The sequence below is a fragment of the Ambystoma mexicanum genome, chromosome 7q (assembly GCF_040938575.1).
Source record: "Ambystoma mexicanum isolate Mex_15411 chromosome 7q, UKY_AmexF1_1, whole genome shotgun sequence".
Lineage (NCBI taxonomy): Eukaryota > Metazoa > Chordata > Amphibia > Caudata > Ambystomatidae > Ambystoma > Ambystoma mexicanum.
In genome coordinates, this window is record NC_090941.1 from 549,175,652 (window position 1) to 549,190,287 (window position 14,636).

At 45.9% G+C, this 14,636-nt stretch overlaps 1 protein-coding gene across 1 annotated transcript in view; it reads left to right on the top strand.

Moving 5' to 3' along the window:
• The window catches only part of EPSTI1 (epithelial stromal interaction 1), a 636,716-nt gene that overhangs the window by 273,543 nt on the left and 348,537 nt on the right, over nucleotides 1-14,636 (top strand). Inside the window, exon 6 of the mRNA XM_069639242.1 lies at nucleotides 10,128-10,201. Within this exon, the coding sequence (XP_069495343.1) occupies nucleotides 10,128-10,201 (74 nt within the window). The remainder of the gene's footprint in view (nucleotides 1-10,127; nucleotides 10,202-14,636) is intronic.

Here is a 14,636-nt window from a genome sequence, read left to right on the forward strand (position 1 = left end):
AACCCCGGCGGAGCACCATGGAAGGGAGTGAGGCCTCTGGACCAGGCAAGCAGCAAGCCATCAGCACGGTCAGAAGGCCGCCCACCTACATAGAATCGCAACTACAGCACTGAGGGGGTCGTCGCCCTCACACAGAATACAGGCGACAGCAGCAGTGCCTCAGATAATCGATCCGGGAACCCTGAGGTGGAGCAGACGACTACCCAGGGCCGGCGTAGCCGTGCGAGGAGCGGAATAAGCCAAAAGGAGCCGGGCCGGGAGGCAGGAGCCGGTTGCAAAAATTCGGTTGCGGCCTGCAGCGAGAATGGTAAGATTCTGCTCCGCCGCCTCTGGCCCCAACGCCCACGACAGAGGTCCCTGGGACAGAATCGAAAGAGTGGAAAGCGACCTAAGCCTCTGCCGAGGGACGCAGAGACCAACACCCCAAGTTACCGCCTCCAGTGCAGCTCTGCACACGGGAGACATGCGGGCTCCCGATCTTTTGGGGTTAACAAGCGACCAGGATTACAAGGTGTTAGGCAAGAATTGAAGTAGTAACACTGTGGGAGACTACACCACCCATGTCCTCTTGGTAATAGGTAACCCACCTCTTGGTATATGCCTTTACTACACACGTTGGTAGTGTGACTGAGCAGCCAGGCTTATCTCAAGAGGGGTAAATGTGAGCTGCAGAGCTGTAGCAATGACATCCACAAATACAAGTAGCCAAGTAACACTTCTACTCAAGGTTTTTGTTATAAATAATTATTTATTTAACAGTAGTTTTTAAATAACCATTCTTTAAAAAGAGGAATATGTATAACAACCAAATTTACTTTAAAATACTTTTCCAGAATCAACACAAAGCTAGTAGATACTCTTTAGAGATGCTTCTTACACACTTCCTACACCCTGAGGTGACTTCACTAACTAGGGCAGTAATGGCATTTATATATCAATAGGACACTTTGTAGATTCTGAGGTTTGTAAAAAGGAAAGGTTAAGGGAAGGAAAAAGGTTAAACAGGTTCTCCGAGCATGTGAGCACTTCAAATCTTCCAATGAAGTCTAGATAAAAACCTTTCCCAACAATACTAGTTACAAACCAAGTTATCACCTATGAGGGACAGTAAGTCAAATGGACTAGAAGAGTCTGCAGGGAGCCAGGCCAGCCAAAGTCAATTGGAGCACAGTCTATGGAGCTGAGGCACTTCTTAGATAGCAAAGTCTTGCACAAAGTTAGAGAGTTTGTTGAAGAAAAATCACTGTAGGGTCACAAGCTGTTACACTTGTGAAGAACATAGCTGAAATCAACTCTAGAAAAGCAGCTACTGCAAGTCTCGGCTTAGAAGAGCAAAGCTACAGACAATGCGGTAAGTACCCCAAGTCAGAACAGTACATTTGGTTAGAACAAGAGTGGTACAGCTGGCTTCTGTATGGTTGCAGTGATGCAGATCCTGGGTTCCCGGGCCTCAGTCTTGGGGACAAGAGGGAGGACGTCTGGAGGACTCCTGCACAGCAATTCGGAGGTGAGCGGCAGCTACAGGCTATTGTCGGATCAGCAGCACTTCGTAGTTTCAGCGCTCGGTAAACAACACCACCGCAGATCTTGAATACCGGTTGGGCTTCCTTCACTCCTTGAGTCTGGCACTCTGGCGAGGGGACTCGAGCTCTGGTCGTCCTGCTTTTGGAGGGTCCTTGGGAGACTTCTGGAGCTTCTGGCCGGATCACAGACATTGCACTCGACTACGGATTGCTCGAGCCCGGGCACTCTGTTCCTCCAGCAGCAAATAAGTACAGGCAGTCAGGGAATATGGTCCAATGGAGTTCATCTCGGGATTAGTTGGTCCCACTAAACCAAGGGAAGAAGTCGTCCCTTCTGGAGCTTCTTTTGTGTATTAGAAAAAGAGTTTCAGCACAGCAGCAGCGCTTCACCGGGCAGTTCAACAGTCCAGGAGGATGCAGCAAGCTTCGTTCAGTTTCTTTGTTGGGTTCTTCCCAGTGGTCGACTCTGTCTTCAGTCCCAAAGCCCTCGCTTTTAGGCAGGTTTCTCCCATTCATGCACAGCCTAGATTGTAATTTTAATTGGTTATTTATTTTAGATGTCACTCAAACAGCAGGCTGAAAGGACAGCCAGCCAGCCAATCAGGACTGGGTGCAGTCAGGCATTCCTAAAGACAAAGGACAGGGGAGTTTTGGGAACCTCCCTCGCTTCCAGCCCTTCCAGACACACTGGAGCCAGAGGCGGGTTTCAGTACTGAAGCCCGGCAAAGGCAAAACAAACAAGGGGCTCAAACCTGGCTTGGCATGCAGAGTAAAACCCAAGAAAGACCTCACAACTGGAAAATGACAAAAAAAGAAGACCTCGGCCCTTCTGACAAAATGGTCACCCAGGGGTGTTATACTGCAGCTGAGGCTTCAGCCTGCGGTAGAAAAGCACAGTGGTAGGAAAATTAAACCACTGCCACCAGGCATTTAAAGTAGTGAGCCTAACATAAAAAATGGCACATGAGTAGGTAGGAAAAGGGGCTACTAAGTAACACCCCAGTACTCCACATTTTCATTTCCTACCTACACTTCGAGTTGGGGCCCTTCACTCTGCCCTCCAGCACCCTCCATCTGCGCTGGATCTGAAAACGCACCGCGCTCTGCTGGCGGTAAGGACTTGAGACATTAACATTGACTTTTTCGTGGCTGATGCGAGTGACTCTGATTCTGGTCAGAACTTGCACAAATCGACCGTGCTATTAACATTTGGCTGGTTGTGTCCAGCATGATGCGCCCCTCGCTTATGCTGTTGCGTGCACTTTGTATTTTCATCTGTTGCCATGCTTTCTTCCACCATGCCAAGGCCCACTAAGATGGCCGTTCGTTCGTTTCTGGCATTTGAAATACTTGTTAAATGCTTCCTGCTTTGTGGACCAGCCCCCGCCTCCTCTCCCATTCGTTGCAATTGGCCCTTAAGCCAATGGCCGCAACCGGGTGGCGGGAGCTGGCTGCACCACCTAAGGCCCACAACGAAGGCCCTGTCTACCCCTGTCCACCACGGTATGCTGCGCGGCCGCTGCCCCCTTGGTCGCCCGTGTCATGTATGCCTACCCCCCTACCCTCTTGGTCGCCCGTGTCATGTATGCCTCCCCCCTGCCCTCTTGGTCGACCCATGCCATGTATGCCTCCCCCCCTGCCGCCTTGGTCGCCCGTGTCATGTATGCCTCCCTCAATGTCCCTTTGGTCGCCCGTGTCATGTATGCCTTCCCCCCACCCCCTTGGTCGCCCGTGTCATGTATGACTCCCTCCTGCCCCCTTGGTCGCCCGTGTCATGTATGCCTCCCCTCCAGCCCTTGGTCTGTGTATTATATGCTACTGCCGCCTGTAACTAGGGGCTGACACGCATATCTCACTACTTAAGTTTTCCTGTGCATTACCTGTTGTCGCCACTCTTTAAGTTGGGACTGGCGCTCATGTTTTATGACACCTATTTCGACCATCTGCATTACCTGTTGTCGCCACCCTTTAAGATGGGACTGGCGCTCATGTTCTATGCCACCTATTTCGACCATCTGCATTACCTGTTCTTGCCACCCTTTAAGATGGGGTTGGCGCCCATGTTTTATGCCACCAATTTTTGACCATATGCACTACTTTTTGCTGCCACCCTTTAAGATGGGGTTGACTCTCATGTTTTATGCCACCAATTTTGACCATATGTATTACCTGTTGTTGCCATCCTTTAAGATGGGATTGGCGCCCATGCTCTTATGCCACCTATTTTGACCATATGCATTACCTGTTGTTGCCACCCTTTAAGATGGGGTTGGCTACGATGTTTTATGCCACCAATTTTTGAACATATGCATTACCTGTTGCTGCCACCCTTTAAGATGGGATTGGCGCCCAGGCTCTTATGCCACCTATTTTGACCATATGCATTACCTGTTGTTGCCACCCTTTAAGATGGGGTTGGCTACGATGTTTTATGCCACCAATTTTTGACCATATGCATTACCTGTTGCTGCCACCCTTTAAGATGGGATTGGCGCCCAGGCTCTTATGCCACCTATTTTGACCATATGCATTACCTGTTGTTGCCACCCTTTAAGATGGGGTTGGCTACGATGTTTTATGCCACCAATTTTTGACCATATGCATTACCTGTTGCTGCCACCCTTTAAGATGGGATTGGCGCCCAGGCTCTTATGCCACCTATTTTGACCATATGCATTACCTGTTGTTGCCACCCTTTAAGATGGGGTTTGCGCGCATGTTTTATGTCACCAATTTTGACCATATGCATTACTTGTTGTCACCCTTCAGGATGGGATTGGCTCTCATGTATTAAGCTACCCACTCTGACCACATGCACTTATGTAACTAAGCAAGTATTCTTACCAGCGTCACGATGCCCGAGGGCAGTTGTGCGCTTTACAAATGCAAATAAATAAATAAAAATAAATAAGATGGTGTGTGCTGGACCTACAAAGAGAAAAGATAAGTAAAGTCAATTGCACTTTAGTATTCATGGAAAAACAAGAAAAGGTATTTAAACTTTATGAGAAATCTAAAGGATTTCTCTGTGGCACTGCACTGAAGGTGCTGTGTGTCACCATACATAAAGTAGATGCCTATGGAGTTTGTGAGACTCCAAAAACAAACGAAACACATAATCCAAATCCGGTCAAAACACCGGAGAGAGTGAGAAAAAGGGCTCACTCATTCCCAGGTTAAAAATTAAAGTCCTAAAGTCCAGCAAAAGAGCTGGGGTCTCTAAGGTGGGAGGAATTAAGCACTAAAATGAAAATTCTCCTTAACGCAAGGGAGGAGAAGAGCGGCCCCGAAGGGGAGTCCCCCGAAGATCTGGGGAGAAAAATAACCGGGTGCACTCCTGGGAAGCATCTAGACCGGGGCACAGGAGCAATCCCAAACCGATGTCGACACAGACAGCAGGGCACAGGACAAATTAAGAGGCCCTCCCAGAAGAAATAAAGGAACCATAAGGAGGTGATACATAAAATGTGGAGGAAGGAGGGGGGGGCACAGGCCGAACAAGAACCGGACATGGACGAAGGGGAGGCCCCTCAAGAGGAGATGCCAGAGGAGCGAATAGTCACCCAAAAGATCCTCGAACAATGCTTTCAGAACTTTGGAGATAGGATGGCAAACACTATCCAACCTCAACTGGATACAATGAGAGAAGACTTGGCGGGAGCATTGAAGGAAGTGAAAGGAGAACTACACATGCTCGAAGCGAGAGTGGTTTTAAATGAGAAAGCCCTGCAAGAGATGGCCGATGACTCTCACAAAGTGGAGGACCTGATGGAGCACCTAGCTAGGGCGACTCACAATCTGGAGATCCAAACAGAGGTCTATGAAAACAGATTGAGGAGGGCAAATATTGGAATCAAAGAAATACCTGAAACGGTGGGAGATGCGGAGCTACACCAGACAATAAGACAAGTCTTCGCAGACCTGGTGCACGCGGCAGTCCCGGCTAAGATCATGGTTGACCGGGTCCATAGAGTGGGGCCAAAAAGAAACAAACCTGGCTCAAGACTGAGAAACGTTCTGGTAGCCATGCATGAATACACCCAGAAAGAGAAGGTCCTGGCTGCCGCAATACGAGAGAAAGATCTCACTTTTAATGGCTCCACTAGTCAACTCTTTCAGGACCTCTCCCAGGGCACGTTTAATAAAAGGAGGTTGATGGGCTCAATTGTGCAGGAATTAATGAAAAGAGGAATCAAATATAGATGGACCTTCCCCTTCGGCCTCTTATGCGAGCTTGAAAGCAGGCAAAGGAGAATCACGTCGACAGAGGAAGGAGCAAACATCCTGGGAGTAGAGGTTGACTCAACCAGCAGTGATGCCCAGGACCCAACAAAAGACGAGTCCAAAAGGAAGGCATGGGAATGGACCACTTTGACTTTGAAAGAGTCAAAGAAGAAAGCGAGGAAGAAGAGGGGACTGAAGGGTCCAGGAGGTACGCCAGAGAAGGCCCTGCAGGGAGACAACCCCCCGGAGAGGGACTCCTCCAATTAAACGCAAGTCTGTAGGCAGAAGAATTGAGCGACAAGCACCCAGGGAGGAGGTACACAATATAATTTCGGTTTGGGTGGAAAGAGAGGGAGATTCTTGGAATTGAGATATGGATCGGGGGTGAGCTTCAAGGAGGAATGATGGAAGAGGAAGAGAGCTCAACCCCTGAAGAGGAGGGTCAGGAGGGGCTAGAGGCCGGTTGAGCCACCCCAGTGAGAGTGGGAAGGCGGAGGGTGGATGGGGGAAATGGGAGGGATCGAGGGGGAAAGGGGTGGGGGGAGTTCAGGCAAGAGCAAGAGATGAGCACATATGTAGAGACACACCAGGTAGAGGGAGTAGGGGACTGGAAAAGGGGGGGAATCGGGTCCAAGCCCAGTCAAGTAAGCTCGCAAAATAAGGCCCGCATTTAGAAAACCCTTAAATAATGACTGAGGAGAAAACACTAAAAGTCATATCACTAAATATTAAAAGTCTAAACTTGCCAGCGAAAAAAGGAAAAAACTTGAACATTTCCTGTTGCGAGAAAACCCAGACCTGATCACCCTACAAGAAACCCGCATTCAAGGTAAAGATAAACATCAGATAAGATTGCGAGGCTACAGCCAGATCCAGCAATCAAATGATTCAGTCAAAAAGAGGGGTTCCTAATAGCAGTGAAGAATAACTCAGACCTCAGGACAATGGATATAAATAGAGATACTAAAGGGAGGTAGCAGCCATACTTCTCCAGGGGAGTGGGGAGACTATCATGCTGGCCACCATCTATGAACCTAACACAGGACAAGACCGATTTATACAAAAGACACTACAAAATCTGGAGGGATTCACGAAGCCGAGAATAATACTCACTGGTGATTTCAATCTAACATGGGACCAAGAAAGGGATAGTAACAAAGGCTGTGCATATAGTGTGCCGGGGGGGTGCCAGAGAATTTCCTGCAACTGCACTGGGAGAATCAAGGCCCCAAGTAGGGTGTGCTCTGTTTTGATAATCCGCCATCCATTTGGCAAGAAAACTGTGGTGTGCAGCAAAATAGTTAAATTCTAGCCTGGGCAGTTGTACCCCACCATGTTCGAATGGAAGTGACAGTGTGTTAATGGGCAATCTATGCCTAAATAGCTGCCAATTATCGCAATCCTTCCCTACGCCTGCTAATTAACGGAGACCTGCCAGACCCTGTAGCAGCAACGAGAGGAACAAAACGGGTCTGCCCCCTGTCCCCACTCCTATACCCCATCCACCTGGAGCCATTGTTGAGCAAGATAAGAGACATGAAAGACATAGAGGGAGTTCCCTTTGTAGATATGGAACACAAGGTGGCAGCATTTTTTGACGACATGTTATTAACGATAACTAACCCGTGGAAATCCCTCTATGCAATAGATAAAGCTTCAGGCCAATTCGGAGAGGTCACAGGCCTAAAGATAAACAGAAACAAGTCTGAAATATTGAACCTATCTACACCACTGGAAAAGGAGCTAAAAGCCAGCTTCCCATACACATGGGCCCCCAATACTATAAAAAACTTGGGAATCCAAATCATTGAAATTATAGGCCAACTATTCACTGCTAATTATCCCCCTTTACTGGCATCCATTAGGAACATGTTAAATAGCTGGGGCCCATTAACCATTTCCTGGATGGGAAGAGTCAATGTTCTGAAAATGGTCTTTCTACCAAAATTACTATTTGTGTTTATAGTCCTCCCCATAAGAATTCCTATGTCATACTTTCGGGCTATTCGGAAACTCACAAAGGCCTTCATCTGGGAACTCAAGAAACCAAGAATCTCAAATAGAGTGATGTTGTTTCCTAGGAACAAGGGAGTATGGGGGAGCCAGACCTTAAAGCCTACTACGACATAGCACAGATCAAAGTCATCAGGGACTGCTCAAAGAACGATCGCAAGAAAAAGTGGAGAGATCTGGACAGGGCAATGGTGGGGGAGCACCTCGGGGAGGTCCTTTGGATACCTAGGGAATAGAGACGTCATAACATGTATTGCAGTGAAATCGAACCCCTGGTGGGGAATTCATGGGATGCAGTAGTAAAGCGGTCCAAGTTGACCACCATCCCGTCACCCTGATTTTCAGGAACCCACAATTCACACCGGGACTGTCCAGAACAGATTTGTTAAATGGCAGGACGGGGGGTGCCATAACATAGAGGACATGTTCGAGAGCGGGGAGATCAAAACCTTTGCCCAATGGGAGGGTCTAAGGGACCAACAATTTTGATTCCTACCCTCTCTAAAGGGACTCCCACCACTGGGAGAGGCACCAAAGGTGCCACGTTCTTGGCTCCACTCTTGCCAGATGGCTGACAAGTGTGACAGCTTCTACAGTGCTTATCTACATCAGACCCCATCTTAGGCCAGTGGAAATACAGAGAAATCCTTTCCTTGGTCTTCACCAGCTAAAGGAATCTCATTGGCTAACTGTAGAAACTGAGGTCTTACCTCCTGAAGCACTACAAGTCTTCTGTAGTCCCCTGGGGTAGACTCAATAGGTTCACTGTAGAGGAGGCCATCCTCCCAGTACAACCTGTGCTTCCCTGGCTCTTGCCTTTCCAGATGGGAAGCTGCCTGTTGGCGAAGTCCTTCAAGAGTAGGACACTCTCTTTGACCTCTGCTGAAGTCTGCCCTACAGGGGCCACCTTCTGCAAGCAAAGTCTGCTGCTCAGGGTGGTCTTTAGGATCCAGATCCCCAACAGGGGGGAGGTCTTCTGCCAGCTCTGTGTCATCAGTAGCTGATTCACCATCCTCTGGTTGACCCTCACACTTAGCCGGTGGAGGAGTCACAGGTGTGACTTGGGACTGTCCTCTCAGGGATGTCCTGGTTTTGTGCACAGGAGTGCTACTCTTCTTGTTTCCTGCGATCTTGGGTTCCCCATTTGTCTCTTCTTTCCTGAAAGTAGACGTTTGCCCTTCCTGTGGACTGGGTGTTATAGGTTCTTCTGTAACTGGACTTTGGAGTGGGAGAAGGGGAAAGATTCTACTACGCCCAATTGAGACACTGACTTCAGGACCCCAAAGTAAAAGAAGTGGCAACGAGAGACATAACCCCATTCGAGAAATGTATCACCTCCAACGCAGGTGATGGACACATAGAGTGGGGGCAATATATGCCCTAATTAAAGAAGGGGAAGAAGTAAGAGAAAGACGCTTTATGGCCAACTGGGAACGGGAAGCAGAACAAAAAAGACTATGAACAATGGATAGGGCTATGGCCAAATATCCCCAAAGTCATGCAGTCATTACAGATACCGGAGATCTGGATGAAGATGATGTACCAATGGCACCTTAGCCCTGCTAAACTGTCTACATTCTTTCGAAACAACCTCCAAGCTCTGTTGGAAGGAATGCAGCGGTGTGGGGAAGTGGAAGCACATCTGGTGACAGTGCCCGAAATTCCAACCATTTTGGTCAATGATCCAAGAAGCAGTGAAAGAAATATTAGGGGTGGAGGCAGGGGGGTAACCTCGGCTTGTTCATAACAGGCTTGGGTGAGGAGCTGGAGAGCCTGCCCATGAGAGCTCAACATAAAGTTTACGTGATACTGGTAATGGCTGGGGCCCTGATAGTAAACCACAAGTGGAAATCAAGGGACGCACCCACGGAGCACGAATGGGTGGGAAAGGTATGGTGCTTCGTTGCCATGGACTGGGTCTCATACTCTCTCCGGGAGGAACACCAGAGATTCCTTCCAGACTGGGATCTAGTGATGACATTTCTCATGAGGGACTCCAAAAACGCTTGGTGCCCAAGTAGGCTGAAACTAGTGGGAGGGATCTGAAGTCTGACCCCTATGTGGGAAACAGATCTGCCAACAAGACAACGGAGGGAGAGCATGGGAGAGGCTAACGGGGAGGGGCGATGGCGATCCACATGCTCACGAGAAGAGAAGTGGGGGCTCAATTGAGCACAACGGCAGAAAAGGGAAGGGGCGAAAACACTCAGCGGAACAAGACTGGAACAATTAAAACCTGGGAAGGGGAGGCGGGAGTTGGGGGTAGGGGGACTTTATGTTATGGTTTGATTTTCTTTTACAATTTGTTTGAACACAATGTCAATAAAAAAAACTGATATGTATGTCCTACTGCTTTCATTGTTGCAGGCGATCCAACTAGAGGAGAAAAAAAAGCAACAGGAAAAACAAAGAAGGCAGATGTTTGAGGAAGACCGGCATCAGTAAGTGCCTTTACAGTTACCTGTATATCTTTCATTGTGTCATGCTAGTTGCTGAGTAGGTGCCAGGACATCAGGATTTGTGACTGCTACGCCATGTACTAAATGTTTCCAATACAAAAGCTTACCGACCAATCCTCAATATCTTACTTTAAATGGATTGTTTCCTCCCACGTACTCCTCATCTTTGATATATTCAAGTTTGCTTGAAGCTTGCTTGAGATTCGTTTTCCCATAGAATTGGGCGCAGTGCGGTGTCGAGTCGTGGCCCTCGACGGCCTCCTTCCTATCTTTGGACGTGACGTTGATGCTGGTATAAGTAGCATGCGTGGCGATCGTTGCCTCAGTTCCGTTTTTTCTACATGCTAGCGTGTTTTGGAGCAACATCGCCTCAGAAAATGTTCAACTACATGCTTCATCTTATCATCAAGATTTCATCTTTTTGACAATGTCCTCGACACCCACAACCCGTTTTAAGCAGTGTGCTGATTGTGGGGCAAAAATGTCCATTACAGACACGCACCAAGTCTGTTTGTGATGTCTGGGGATAGGCCACAAAGACAATGACTGTGGATCTTGCCAAACTATGAGGGTCAAGGCCTTGCTGTAAAGGAAGGGGAAACTCGAAGCAGTTAAGCCCTGTCCTAAATCCCCCTGCATTACCCCATATCTTCTGATGACTTCAGGGACATGTCCCCTGAGAGAAGGCGCTCTAGACATTAGAAGCGGACAAGGTCCAGGTCTCAACGCTTTTTGTCCTCGCACAGGAAGAACAAGAAGAAACGCCACAGATCTTCGTCGTCTTCCTCCTCTCCTGACAGTGTCCTTTTCAAGTAAGTCATCAACACCCGCGGAATGGGAACATTTCCGTTTGATAATATTAGACATTTTTCAGAGCACACCTCCTCCGATTGCCTCTCTGAAGTTGAAGAAATCTGCCCATCTCTCCGTGTCTATGAAGACCAGCAGGGCATCTGATGCGTCTCAATCTCGCGTGCCTGAAAGCCTGGGAAGAGAGGTTTGTCGACACAAGTCGAAGGAGTCTTCATCGACGCATAGAGCCAAGTCACTGACCTCCAAAAATACCAATCAATTCAAAATCCTGTTGCTCCTTTCAGCACGTTATGTGAAATGAACCCAAAATAGAATCCTTATAACCATGTATTTTAACAAACATATAGCATCAGACTGGTTCTGTCAATAGGCTCCAATAGTGATTCGAGCTTGACACAATTTTCTTCTTCAGATCCAAGTACTGAAGTCAGCTCCTCTAGTAATTACACTTCAACACCAAAGTTTTCTTCCAATCCAAATACAAGCGTCAATTCCAACACGTGTTTCGCTTAGCATTCAACATCACCATCTGTGAATGCTATTGAGCTTCTTCATGGCTAACTCGTACAGCTCAATCTTGATAAATCTGAAAAATATTGTATTACCGACTTCTACTTATCTGCCTGATAGTTTGTAAAGACAAGTGAAATACTAAGTCATTTATTTTTTACAATTCAGCATACCTTCCATTTGGATATCAATGTATCCTTCAACATATTACATTAATTTCAATTATCCTGAATTATTATTGCTTATATCCCTCAATTACCTACATATCAATTGCTGCTCTACACCAAAATCATGTCCATTTCATAAATCATTGTCATATCATTTATTTTCTTATATTCTACAATTCACCTTGAGCATATGCAAGGATCTCCAAATTTAATTATCCTCCATCCCTTAGTTCTTTATTTACAATGCTTGCTAGTTTTTCACCTTAGTTTCCTGTGTGTTTTACTCTCTTAGTTGTTAAGAATTATTCCAGTTGAGCTTCCTAATACACATATAAACACAAACCATAGCACAACAAATGTGGATCCTGTTATATCCCATCATATCACTAATACTAAGCTTATATAAACAATTATCTGTACACCTCAACGTGCCTTTCTTTACAATGTATCTCGCTTCTAGATACCAAATTCAGTGTCACGTGATTTGTTTCTCCTCACAATGCAGGTGTTGATTTCTCCAACATGCACAAGGAAAAATGACTAGCTTAGTAAGTACTGGTATCCACACTAATGATCAAAGTTTCTTCTCCTCTGGTCCACACTCCCCACGTACCTGTCACTTGCTGAACAGCCTTTCGGCATGAATCAGTGTTTTCCTTAGCCATCTGCCATCTTGAGGTTCTGCTATTTATATGCAGAGTGCCTCTTTATTCTATGTGCTACTCCTGACCGCCATCTTGGACTGGTCTTAACTGCCTAGTAATGTCTTACCATTGCCTGCATTATAACTTTAAATATCACTTTTGAGTTCCTTCCTTGATTCCAATATATAAATAGTTTTACTCAAATGGTATATGGACTCTATTATTATTGTGCAGTTGTAATTCCAGTACCCAATATGTATGTCGTTTGAATTAACTTCGCATACTGGCATAGCGTTCAGCATCTTGAAGTGAATATTTAACCCATAGTGTTTGGCTACACTGGTGATTCAATTCCCATTAGACCAGAATTACATTCTGCTGCTGTTTTTACATAATTAAATCAAACCCTCTCTTTTTGACAATGCATGTTTCCATGTTAGTGAACCTTCCTGTGGTGTGGATCGAGTGTGCACATCCTTAAATAATTCAAGCTGCCTATATGCTCACGGTGCAGCAGATTCCTAATGGTTACCATACTTCTCCTCTGTGGCTCCCAAATAACATCGATGTAAGAACAGAAATTCATTTTCATGTCTATTAGTATCATATATTTGTCCAATATTAGCATACATGTTCTTGTATATATCATCATTGACTATATTAACTGAAAAAGTCTACATCCTTGTGTTACGCTGTGCTTACCCTAGAAAGGCATTCAGTTCATTGTGCGAATGAACACCAACAAAGGTAGCTTGGAATATAAATATAATTCTGGCTTCTTCTTGTCTCAAAATGTTTTCTAAGTCACCACCTCTTTCTTGCTGTACTAAGCGTTTCAATCCACAGAATCTGATATTTTCTATGTGCCAATCTTTATGTTCACAATTCCAATGTGCCACCAATGGATACTTTTCATCCTTTATTTTAATCGCACGGACGTGTTCATATATCCTGATTTTCAATTGGCGTTTGGTACTGCCAATATACACTTTTTTTGCATACACATATGATGGCATATATGACCAATGTGCTCTTGCAGTTAATACATTCTCTAATCACAAAGGTACTATTGTATTGATCTGAGAAAGTTTTTCAGCTGTCTGCAAATTTCAATAGGTACAGTCCCCTCATTTATAGAATCCTGTTGGTTTGGTTGTTAACCATTGCTTACCTCCTGGCTGTTTATTCTGTTTTAGAAACATTTTTGCCACTCGATTTCCAATCGTAAGTACTCTCCTTTACGCAACCCTGGGAGATGCATCGATGCATTGTTTAACATCTGTACCTGTCATAAGAATGTGCCAATGCTTTTTCACTAGATTGTGCACCAAATAGCTCTGCGCAGAGTAAGTAGTTACAAATGTACATTATTGTTTCTGCGTTGTTTGGGAATAAGCAAGTCACGCCTGGGTCTCTGTCTAGCTTTTAGTTATAACTTCTTTGTTTAAATCTTGTAGTGAGAATCTGTTTGTTTGCAGTAGGTCTCACTGGAGCTGCAATTTCTTTATCTTCGCTCTGATGAATTCCTCATAAAGGAGATTCCGTGTGATACGTCTAAGATGCCCAGCTCTCAAGGTGGTATTTCCTTCCATAGGTTTTCTATACATTTGAGTTTCAATTTTGTTAATTATCGACATTTCCAAATTAAGGAAAGAGATCAATGATCGCCTATGTCATAGTGAATTCCATCCTTTTGTTATGCTTGTATCAGAATGTTCTGTATTCTAATAGGTCCTGCTCTGTGCCTGCCCAGATTAACAACACAGCATCACTATATCGCCACCGTCTTATGATGTTCTCATTCTATTGTGCATGAATGTATTGTTCTTCCAAATATCCCATACATAGATTGGCAACTGATGGTGAACACTTATAGCAACACCAGATAGTTGTTGGTAAATTGTTTCATTGTACAAGAAGAAATAGTTTTGTAATACCAAATTGGTAAGATCTTTTAACATGTCCTTTAAGGATAAGGGCTCAGGCTCCTTGACTCCGGTTTCAAGGCTTTCACCTAAGCCGTTGAGGCATTCACATAAGCTGGCTAAGCTGCAGAGACATTCACCTTCGGCTCCTTCGAAGCCTTCGGCGCCCTCAACGCCATTGACGCATTCGGTACCCTCGAGGTCTTTGAAGCCTCCAGTTGAGCCTTCGAAGAGGTTTAAACCCTGCCAAGACCTGATTTCTTCAAATCCATGGGTTCAATCTTTGAGGATGAAGAGGAGGAAGAGGAGGTTCCCTTTGGGTATGAGACTCCAAATGTACCAGAGGAACTGATTTCAG